At 43.4% G+C, this 12,038-nt stretch overlaps 1 protein-coding gene across 1 annotated transcript in view; it reads right to left on the bottom strand.

Annotated features, from left to right (window-relative positions):
- LOC123783638 (inactive heparanase-2) overlaps positions 1-9,932 on the bottom strand; it is a 59,089-nt gene extending 49,157 nt beyond the window's left edge. The window contains exons 1-2 of the mRNA XM_045784495.2: positions 9,533-9,932; positions 6,416-6,573 (exon numbers count right to left, since the gene is read on the bottom strand). Of these exons, the coding sequence (XP_045640451.1) occupies positions 6,416-6,573; positions 9,533-9,819 (445 nt within the window). The 5' untranslated portion in view covers positions 9,820-9,932. The remainder of the gene's footprint in view (positions 1-6,415; positions 6,574-9,532) is intronic.
- Between the last annotated feature and the right edge of the window lie 2,106 nt (positions 9,933-12,038).

The following is a 12,038-nucleotide window of genomic DNA, read 5'->3' as shown; positions in this document are numbered from 1 at the left end:
AATGGAATAAGAGAACTTACAACACCCTCTAGTTTCCTATAGGAACAATACTATTTACTATGGCTAAAATTCAAGGTTCTCATAATGTAATCCGGATTTACCCAACCAACCTTTTCCCTCAAACATGTACTTTCTTCTTCTTCAATTACATATTTTGGAACTAACAAAAATATATTAGAACTTCTTAAAACTCAATTTAGACATAATTTTAGCACTATGAGCTTTTCTTAGAATCATTTCTAACAGGGCGCCTGGGTGGCTCAGTCAGTTGAGCATCTGACTCTTGATTTCTACTCAGGTCTTGATCTCAATGTCATGAGATTGAGCACAAGGAGTCTGTTTGGGATTCCCTCTCCCTCTCCCTCTGCCCCTCCTCCTGTTGAGTTCTGTCTCTCTCTCTAAACAATCATTTCTAACATGTACTTTATTTTTTATATATTTTTTAATTACAAACATTTCTGAATTAACAAAAAAATGTGCCAATAGGCCTCTAAAAAATATAGCTCTGGCAATATGAACTAATCTTAACATGTGCCTTCTATGCAACCAGGATGGTCTCCTTTCTACCCAAACACATATTTAGGCTTTGCCCTCGTGCTCTTTCCCTTGAGTTAAATGTCCTCTCTTCTTGTCACTACCTCTCCAAAGTCTAACTCTTTCACAAGGCCCAACCTAACTCCTACCTAAGTCTGGCCTATATTCATCTCTACTTTTCCTGTTACACCTGGCAAAGTGTTTCACTTAGCACTTCTTTCTATATTGTCTCTGAGTTACTCTTAAGTTTTATCAGTATAAATATTATCTCACTAATTAAGCTACTAGTTCACTGACAGCAGGGACAGTGTCTTTTGAAGGGTACAGGTCAGTTAGTCTGTAGAATGCCTTTCAGTTTGGTTTGGCTAATGTTTTCTCATATTACAGAGAGTTAGGGATTCTTCCAAAGAATATCAAAAAGGTGATGTGCCTTCCCATCACATCATATCAGGGAATACATGATTATCCAAATGATTTATCTGCTTATGTTAAGCTTGATCACTTTGTGAAATAGTCTGTTTCTCCACTATAAAGTTAGTATTTTCCCCTTTACAGACTCTCTTCTTTAGAAACAAATCATTAAATCCAGCCTACACTTAAAAGGACAAAAGTCAAGTTCCACCTCCTAGAGAGAGAAGTATCAAAGAATTTACGGTCATAAGCCAAAACCACCTCAACAATTCATTAATAAATATTATGGGAACGATGCTTTAAAGCTATGCAAATATCCAGTTTTACATTAGGGTCTCACCTATTTTTTTTTAAGATTTATTTATTTCAGTGAGAGATAGAGAATGCAAGCAGGGGGAAGGAGAGAGAGAGAATCCTCAAGCCGACTCTCCTGTGAGCACTGAGTCCCATATGGGGCTTGATCCCAAGACCCTGAGGTCATGACCTGAGCTGAAACCAAGAGCAGGATGCTCAACCAAATGAGCCACCCAACCACCCCTCACCTATTTATTTTAACACTGATTAGGAGATCTTGCCTACAGCAATTATTACTGTTGTGTTCTAATGGTGATTTGGGACGCTGTCATTTATTTATTTGATATTCTGCCATTCTTTGTCTAGCATGAAACTAAACAGAGTAGGTAATCAATAAATACTTGTAAATGTAACTGAATTTCAAGAAACCTTTATAAAACCTTTATTTTAAATAAAATGAGATAATAAAAGGTGGGTAAGTTCAAGGCAAATATGTTTTTTGGTACTTGTGCTGTTGTCATGTCTTACGTCTTGATTGATAGCATGGAAATAGAAAAAAATTAACTACCTCACCTCTACTAAAACTGGGAAAACTTCCTGGAGAAAGGCGAACAATAATAATAGTTGTAGAGTGCCTTAGAGTTTATAAAGTGCACTCACATTCAACATTTAGAATTTCAGAAGCTCTCTGAAGAGAAAATCTTCAAGACAAGGGAGATAAAAAAAAAAAAAAACTGTTGAAGTTTGTGAAAAAGCACTATTAAATTGGGAATTAGAAAATTAGGCACAGAAACTAAATAAGGCTAACAAGGAAAAGCAAAAGTAAAGGCAAAGAAGAAACAAATACAATATAAAATTAGTAATGGGTCTAGTGCAAGGCTTTAAACTAGGTGATAAATTTAATTTAAATGCATAGCGTGAAACTAAGATGACTTAGACTACATAAGATAAAGAGTACACAGTTAAAATATTGAAAATGTCATTAAAATAAGCATTAAGAATGAACTTATAAGACTATGCACTTAAGGTGAAAAATGAATAGAATCTTCACATACAAATTCACTCATTTCTTCATTAGTCATCTCCATTTTCCCAGAGCTTTAACAGTGTTCTTAAGCCAATATAGATCCAAAAATATTTGCTGAACCTCTATTAATGCTAGACATTTTAGAATATATACTAATTAGATATGGTCCCTTCTTATGAAAAATTTGCTTTCTATAAAGGTAAAACATTTAATGGAAAGGAAAACTTTTCATATACATGTTAAAAGTTAAAAGCAAAATAAGGCAGACAGAGCCAAAAAAAAACAAAAACAACAACAAAAAACCCAACATAAAGAGTAAAAGCTACAACAGTCCAGAGAAAGAAGAGATCACTGCGCAATGATATGCTTGGGAAATGCCTTGAGAAAATAAGGGGGATTTGCCATGGGCCTTCAGGAATTGGGTAGCGGGTAAGATTTGAACAGAGCCAAGAGAAAGGCATTCAGAGCAGAGATAATGTGGCTGAACAAAAGTATGGGGTTGAGATAATGAAGATGCTTTACGGAGAGTGAAAATCAAGTAGGACTACAATAAAAAGTATATAAAAACACAGGATACAAAATTGTAACCCGAGACTGAAATGTGAAAGGCTTTGAATGCCAAGTTGAGGAACTTCAACATTTTCTGGGCAAAAGAATAATATAATGAATATGATATTTTAGAAATATCAAGCTGGCTTTTGACATGCATAATAAATGGTGTACAAAAGGTAAGGCAAATGGTAAGATTCCAAGGTATGAAGAACAATCCTATTTTTATACCTTCCATCACCATCGTGTTTGTATGAAATTCAAGCTGCCTAAGCATAGAGTTGAATAGATTAACTGTATTAAGAGTAACCAGAGACTCTCCCAAAGTGATACATAAACAGCAGTTTTAGAAAGTTAAGAGAAAATGCAATTGCGCTAAAGCTTAAAAAGTATGTGGAAAATAGAAGCTACATGCTTTGTTAATTGCACTATTCATTCAGGGGGAAACAACAAATCACATCAAAATAACAGTAAGAATTAACTGTAAAAGTGTATTTTACCTAAACTGGAATTACTCGTTCATTTCATTGTTAGCATATAACAAAAGTAAAGACCAGTCTCTTCTCTCATTACCACAAAAAAAGTAAGCCATCCTAAGTTCTCCACCTCCACTCCTTAAAGACAATTCTCCCTACATTCCCTTAATCCTGTCAAACAATTTTCTAATTCTATCTCCTTTCTTCTGTATAAACTTCTGCCTCATTAAATCTTATTCACTCTTAATCCCACTTCAAAATATTAAATGTTACAAATTTTCTGGAATTGCTCTTAATAAATGTAAGATCCTTAGCCTTTATATAGTGTGTTGTAACTGACAAAATATTTTACACATATTACTTTTTAAAAGCCTCACAGAAGCAATGCACAGCAGGTATTATCACCATCCATATGCTATAGAGAAGCAGAAAGCCCAGGGCCACACAATCCTAAGTGATAGAGCAAGGCCTGCAATACAGGCCTTCTAAGTCCAAATTCCATATTCCCTTCACTATAGCATTCAATTTCATAATGTGCCAATAGGTGTATCTTATTACTCAAAATGTATGTTATTACTCTGTATTATGTTTAAGTCAATACATCTTGTTTTTAATAAGGTGCTTATGCCCAAGTGCCTATTACAGGGCCATTTACTAAGAAGACCTAATTATGTTTAAAGATGTTCATCATGATGATGATAATTATCACTGGATGAAAAGTGACAACTGAAGTATAATGTTTGCAAAATTGCTAAGACTACCAAAAATATTTTTGCCTTAAATTCTGTAATGCAACATGCAACAACAAAGACAATACGGGTGATTTAAGGATAAGTGAGCATCAAAGGGCAGAAACAGGGCATTCCTACTCTCTTTAACTCTGCTAAGGTCTCAAATACTGATACAGTTCAGAGCATCTCATTACCAGGGAGACATAAATCAAAAGGAGATCAGCTAGGAGCAATAAAACAGATTAGTGACTGGAAATACAGACTTTAAAGAAAGTTTTAAAAGAATTAAATCCAGGTAGTCTAGATTAAAAAAAACATCTATAAGGAAATCTTTTTTTGAAGCTGCCACTCATACCAAAGACAGAAATTATTTTGAAGACAGATGTCTAAAAAAATGCTAAAAAAGACATAATCATAAATGTTTGGAGAATATTTATAAAAGGAAAATTCAGGATAAATATCCTGGCAAAAACCTATGGGACAGAAGAACTCTCTCCCCCAAGTGTGGTAAAAACTACATTCCTAGAGATATTTAATACCAGGTTGGACAAAACAAGAAAGGATTCCATATGGAATGATCCTGTACTGGCCCCTGAAGTGGTGGGAGGATTGAAGATGACCTCTTAGATCTTTTCCATTTCTGATTTTTTTTTAATTCTACGAAGTTTTATGGGGCAAAGCCTTCTGCCAATTTCCCTTCTCCCCATGATGCCCACTTTCTCTTTTCACAAAGGGAAACAAATTGTATCCTTCATTTTAAGCGGATCTCATGTTCTCAATGAATTAGTAATATAATCCTAGGTTCAAGTTTGGGAGAAAAAGTCCAATTCCTGTAATTTATAATGGTCCTTCCCCCCTCCCCCAGTGGTTCTTGGGGCTCTTATATGTTTTTTCACAAGCCAAAGAAGTAGTAGTTGACATGAATTCAAAGAAAAGCCGTTTCATCAGGAAAACCATTAATATTCTCCCTTCTCATGTCTGATCACAGAGCTGACAGTGACCCTAGGAGCTATAAGGCCCTGGGTCAAATTACCATCAGAGCTGCTGTTCAGGATTATCTTTTACCTTTCAGCATTTTATGCTGAGTGACAGCAAGATCTATTGCAATCCACATTTTTATGGCAATGACATTTACCTTTGAAAAGATGTAGCTTTACACTCCTATACACTTTGGCAAATGTTGTAAGAGTAAGTCCTATTCAGGCTTTAAACTCAAGAAGCCTCAGCCTTGCTCTCTTTCTCCACTCTGGCACTTACAATAAAAAATTTCCCCCAGCCACCCTTGAGATAGATCCCAGTATCTCTCCAGAATCCCCATTCAGTGAAACTCCAGAATATGCATACAATGGCATTTCCTCCTTTTGCTGATTTACAAGGACAAGATGTAACAAAATCCAGGGAGCTCTAAGAACCTGTCCTTGAGCTCTTCAAAAATAAAACCGAGGCTCACTTATGAAAAGGGACAGCAGGGCAGAGATAACCCTCCAAGAACGGACACCAATGCCTCTTTCATACAATCTAAACAGCCTCAGTAGCTGAGTACCCACCAATTCCCATCTTGACTACTTGAAAGAAATATGCCCCCTACCCACAAAGAAAATTCATATATATTAACACTACGCCCTCTAAACAAAACTTTTAAACACCATTTTCATTTTTTCCTAGTAAAAATGAGACTATTCGAACCTAAAAAGACTGACCTCTCACGCTTGAATATGGTTTGGAGTTTTCAAAGACCTTCCAACACTTAACTCATTTGATCCTGGCAAGAAAGAAGGCTGGCATTCATAATCCCATTTTAAAACAGGAAGAAAAAAAAGACTCTAAGATTAGGCAGTCTGAAGGAGAACCCACCGGAAGATATTCAAACCTTCCCCAACAAAAAGGTCCAATCTAAAACGGATTATCCAGAAAACTTATAGAGTGGGATTCAAAAGAGGCTGTATCACCTATACCCTCATCTCAGGAAAGCAAGAAATAAGAAAAACAAAAAGGCACTTTTTTCTAGAATTTTAGGAATGAAACGTGACCCTGACCCATTAGTAGCCTATGAACCTGTTTGAATTTTCTCAGAAACCCACTACGTCTTCTCCCCCACAGGACTGGCCTGCCAGTTGTTCTGGCTACCAGTTCTCGGCCTCCGGAGCTCAGACGCCCAGCGGAAGTCCGGCAGCAGGGCCCAGGACAACCTGGCGACCCCCTCCGCGTAATCACGTCAGGAGTCCCATACTCTGATGTCCCCTAACCCTCCGCTACCAGCTTTTCAGAGGAGCTTCTACCAAGCTCTCCTCCAAGTCTGCTACTATCCCTACCCCACCCCACATACACAGAGAGCGCTCGCTCCTATTCCGCCAACTTCCCTCACCCCGCTAGACTAGAAGCAAGTTTCTCACCATCCTCATAGTTTTTGAGATAGTAATCCGGACCGGGGCCCCCGCGGCTTTTCGCCGGGTTCCTCAGGTTCTGGAACTGCAGGAAGTCGGTCCTTTTGCCCCCGAAGCGAAGAAAGGCGGGCGAAAGTCCCCGAGCCAGGGTCACCAGACGCTTGGAGCTGCAGGGATAGAGAAAGAGAGAGGAAAGGATCGGGGGGAAGCGAGAGGCGCGTGGCACCGACCAAGGCCGTCTTCCCACTCTCTGCGAGCGACCTGGCGGAGGCTACGGGCTGTGTCCACCCCAGCCCGCTATCCGCGCGGGCCCGGCTGCCAGGCTACGCCTCCTGCACCCAGGCGGCTGCGGCCCCCTCCCTCAGACAACCCGACGCTGCTCGCCAAAGGTACTTCTTTCCAAACGGTTAGTCTGCTTGTTAACACAGTGCGGGGGGGCGGGGGGGGGGCACGTCTGCTGAGAACACCGGGCTAAGGCGCAGTTGCCCAGCTTCTGCCACTGCCTGGAAAGCGCTCCTGGCGGAGACGCGCAATGCGCGGACTGCCGGGCTCCGACTTTTGCCAAACTTCTAGGCTGAAAGCCGAGATCTGCCTCCTCCGCCCCAGGGGCACCCCAACCTCTGTGGATAAGGTGAAACCTGCCTCCTTTCTTTTCTCTCAGACCGGGTACCTGAGGTCGAGTTCGTTCGTTCTTTTTTTTTTTTTTTCCCCTTCCTTAATGCTAAAGCTGATTTTCCTTCAACACTATCTTGTAACAACCGCATCCATCTCCCAAACTCTGGACAAGAGATTCCCGGGGTAAATCCTTGCTTTTCTGAGAACTCTACCCACCCCTGCCTTGCACGGTAAAAGTAATGTCTCTTTGGCCCCTTAAATAATTCAGCCTGATCTCAGGAAAGGTAACATCCTCCTCCCCACTCTCTGAGTTCAACTTCACGTTTCCTTCCTACGTGGGGCCCTTTGGAAGCAAGCTCTGGGAAAAGTAAAGTTTGCCGAAATGCGGAACCTGCTCATCGGAGGAGACTCCAGAAGCACCAGAACAACAGCATTTACATGTATTTAGGTTCGGGATTTCCATAAATAAATAGTTTTAAAAGCCAAAAGCTACTTCAGGGAAGGATAAAGAAGGAGCAGTGCTGATGCTCTTAGTGCTAAGACGACCAACTGTTGAATTCCGGATCTGTAAGTTATTTTTAACGCTTTGCTGGTTCAGGATCTGAAAAATCCAAATCTAAATGTAGAAAATACACAGGATCATAAAGGGGGTGGATGTGAAATCAAAAAGCGGAGGGCTATAGTTTCGGAGAGTTGCTGACAAAGTGGTAGCCACCCCGAGAAGTCCGGTGGCCGGGAATGTCGTTTGGCCGAGGACTCCGGGACTGCGTTCTAGGGCTAGCGCAGTCAGGGCACCGCATGGGCCCGCGGCGGGCAGAGGAGTCACATCTGCGCCAGTACCGCCCGGCAGAAAAGGCATTTCCAACAACTGTCCATCCCGAAGCCTGTACAGCCAATGCAAATGCGCCCCGCCACGGCTTCTTCCCCGAAAAGCTGCCTTCCAGAATCTTTTCTGCAGCATGCAGTTAACAAGATGGTTTAAAAAGTAAGGAAGGAAGGAAAAAGAAGCCCGAAGGAATCCGCGCAGCTGGAGTAATGCTATGCAAGTGGGGCGTGTATTTCGGAAAACCCCCCGTCGCCCCCAACCAACGCACGAGCTCAGAGACGCGCTCTGCTGCACAACAGAACTTCCGAGGAGGAAGCCGGGCCGCGCGTAGCTCTTCCCGCCTTCCCAGCAGAGGCACCGCCAGGAACCGAAACGGCCTCAGCGACAGCTGCAGCAACACCAACCACTCAGTCCTCCCGCAACGCTCGCTCCACGTGGAAGGAGCGCTCCACGTGGCTCCTCCCGCTACCGGCCGCGTCCGCTAACCCAGCTGAGGCCCGGGCAGACCCGCAGCGCTGAGGGGCTGGAGGACGCCAGCAGCAAAATGGATTTCGCAAGGAGTGAAAGATACTCACGAAAGACGCACGGCGGACGCGGCCTCCGGGCAGAAAAGTGGGACTGAGAGAGCGCTTAGGTCTCTTCGGGAGTCCCACAGCTGAGGCTCCAATTTGGAGGGAATTTTTAATAACTCAACACTGGATTCGACATTGCAGATTTATTTATTTATTTTTTTACACCACAACTCTGTCCCTGATGGGAAGGGATCTTAGTTGCCTAACTGCTAAACAGTAACAACTCAGGGAGAGAGTGAGCCCAATTAGATCCCAAGCCATTGAATAAGGGGGGAGTTCATGATCACAAACCACCCGGTTTGGTAATCCGCTGGTGCCGAGTTCGGACCTCCGAAACATCCCCGGAGTATTTCTAGGACCCTTTCCGCTCTCCTTATATACCCTATGACTGGAGCGAGAACTTTTTTTTCTTTAAAGAAAAACTAAACTATGCAGTTACCGCAGGAGATTTAAGGAGGAGGGACTGGGGGGCCATTCGGTCTATAAAAAAACATCTTACAAAGTCCTGAAGTCTGGAGACGACAGCAGAGGATATAAAAGAAAACTTCAAAAATCAGATCCAACTTGCCCCACCGCTCAAGTCTCTGCTTAAATTCGTTTTCTGTCTTGGAGTGGGAGAGGACTGACAAATCGATCTTTCCGTGGAAAATTCCACTTTCATGCGATCCCCGCTTGAACACTCACATACACACACACAGGCACACACACTCTCTCTCTCACACACACACACCCATTCCTCTCGGGTCTTTGTTGCTCCAGACCTTTCTTCGCTTTTGTAACTGCCCTGAACCTCTTGTTTCTTTTTCAGAAGGAGACGGGGAGGCTAATTGTGGATATATGTAAGCACAACATTTTTTCAGTCATAACTGATAAGTTTCTGAAATGCCTTCTGCATTGCAAACATGTGCATCTTAATAGAAAACATTGCTTTTCTCAATCACCAGTTAAAGCCTCACAGCAAATATTCCAGGAGGAGGAAAACCTCTTTTCTTCTCTTTGTGAGATCCGCTTGGCTTATTTTCTTCTTCTTCTTCCCCCTTTGGAATGGGGGATAGGAAGGGGTGGGGGTTGTTACTTTTAAAAAAAAATGATCCATGGAAGCCCCTGCCTTACCTTAAGAAATCGAGCCAGCCATCATGAATGATGGACGGATCCAGCTGCAGAGAGAGGAAGTTCTCATTGACTGTCCTGACTGGGTTCTTGGTGCTCACATCAAGTAGAATCAGAGTCTTTTCCTTCAAACCTGGAGCTCTGTCTACAGGCAAGGGTCTCCTGTCTCCAACTTGGGAGGAAAGGGAGAGATGGAGCAACAGAGCCAAGACAGCCACCGGGGCTAGGCACGCAGGGGGGCGGGAGTTGCTGGAGGGCATGGCTTCAGGGAAGGCACAGAGCACCCTCATTAAATCCCTCTGATTTAAACCTCTCTTCCTACAGGGTCTCACTGGTGACTAATTGTCCTTATCTAAAGTGTATGTCTGTCTGCCTCCCCCCCCCTTTTTTTTCCTTTCCTTTTTCCCCCCTCTCTCGCTCTCTCTTTCTCTCTCTCTCTCTTTTTTTTTCAGTGTTTTGGTGCTGGTGGAGCGAACTCACGCCCCTAGCCAGCCTTCTCAGTGACTCGTGCCAAGAGTACTCGTACACCAGCACCGCCCCTTTAAGAGATTTCGACTGCAGACATTTTTTTAAACTTTTTAAAGGTGAGGGGATGGGGGGGGGAGGCGGGAAGTAGGAGGAAGGGGTGGCGTTGTACCCTCCTGATTTAACCCTCTAGGGTCAGGAAGCAGAGAGAGGGATGGAAACGTATGGTTGTAACATTTTGGGTACGGGGCGGGACGTCTTGTTTTTACTTCCCTCCCAGCGAGGCTTTGGGGAGGGCGGTTCTAGCTTCAATCCCGACACGAAAGCCCCAGCGCCAGCCCTAGGCTCTGGAGTGAAGAGTGCGCACCCGCCGCGCGCCGGTTTCTCCTGACAGCGGCAGGCATATCTTCCTCTCTGGGCCCTTCCCTTTGCGTTGAAGGAGCAAGAGCAAGAGTGGTTAAGTTGCAGAGGGGGTCCTGCGGCGGCGACTGTGATTCCAGCCAAAGCACAGAGTGCAGATGGAGACTTCATGGACACAAGTATGGACCTCTGCTACGCGCTGGGCAGCCACACAGAAGCATCCTCTGACCTCAGTAGGGAAAACAGTAGCCAGAAAGAATACCAAGTGTCCTGGTCAAAGGGCTTATCCGCCGGTAGGGGCAAAAGGCCCCAGGCTGCGCGTGGCTCCGTTCTGCCGGCAGCCAAGGAAAAAGTGTCTTGGGGACTTCAATATACGCTGACTTAGGCCAAGTCAAAGCAATCTAGTCGTGCTTGGATGGTCTCAGGAACGCTGCGCCCATCTGAGCCATGGCTTGGCCACTCCACCGCACAAGCGGACTTGCCCTTCCAGCCCCTCCTTGAGGCTGACCATGGGGTTATCCCTCCTGCAGGGAAGTGCACCTTTATGGTGCCAGAAAGGCACAGAGTAACACAGCTGGTTTTCATACCTGGCCAGCAGTCACAGCCAGTGTCTGCCGGCACATAGTCCCTGGATGCTCGAGAACAGCCAGTAACCATGTGGCGCATCATCCGCCCTGCCTCACCAAGCCCAACCCACACCATCTCTCAGTCAGCACCATGGGTCTCAAACCCAAGCAGGGAAAAGAAGTCGGGCCCAGTTTGCTGTACTCAAAGTTGTGGCCCCACTTTCAGCTTTTTTCTGAAATAAAATGGACCTTCTACTTGGCAGATGAAGATAACTATTTTATGCATGGTGGGTATGCACGAGGGTCCCAGGGCCTCCAGATATCAAACAGGCAAAATGCAGAGCAAAGGTTCTGCCCAAGGGTGGATGTGCAAATGGCAGTCTCAGAGCCCAAACACTGAAATGGCAAACTGTCTCCCCTCTCTCCCCCCAGATAGGATGAAGGAATCTGAAAAGGGCTGGAGTGCATGACCTTCAGCTGAAATTCCCTGAAGATCTTCTACCAAACTAAGCAACCAAAAAATACACAGGTTAGGTTGGGTTAGACTGGGAAGTGCCATTAAGACCTTCTAGAAGTAGGATTGCATAAAATGAGCCCAAAAGAGAAAGAATATACAAGGCATATTAAAGATGATTTTAAAAACACACATGTTATATACTGAAGTATTAGATGTGAGCTTCCACCCTTAAGGCCTGCCTGCTTCTTTTGGTTCCTGAAAATTTCTGACACACCTAAATCCTTTAAAATATGTGTGTGTTTCTGTGTGCGGGTGTGTGGTATAAGTTCCCACAGAAGTTACTATAATTTTAAAATGTGCGCTGAGCACCTCTTGAGATGGTAACAGCTGGTGAGCAAAGATTTTTATTTATCTTTACATCTCCAGACCTAGGCACTTCGTAGGCGCTCAATAAATGTCTATGAAATATATTAATGGTAAATCAAATCATGCTCAATACACTAAAATTATATAGTGCTTTCAAGAAGAATGTGGAAAAAATAAGACTTATTTGTCACAGCGAACTTTGTTTTAGGTTACGGTTCAGTAATTTGTTTTCCCAGCTATTAGCATTTTCCTGGTCACCTCCTTCAGGAAATACCTTACAAATTCAGGGGCGCCT

The sequence above is a fragment of the Ursus americanus genome, chromosome 6 (genome assembly GCF_024610735.1).
Source record: "Ursus americanus isolate L20-20 chromosome 6, mUrsAme1.1.p, whole genome shotgun sequence".
NCBI lineage: Eukaryota > Metazoa > Chordata > Mammalia > Carnivora > Ursidae > Ursus > Ursus americanus.
This window is presented reverse-complemented; position numbering and strand designations above follow the sequence as displayed.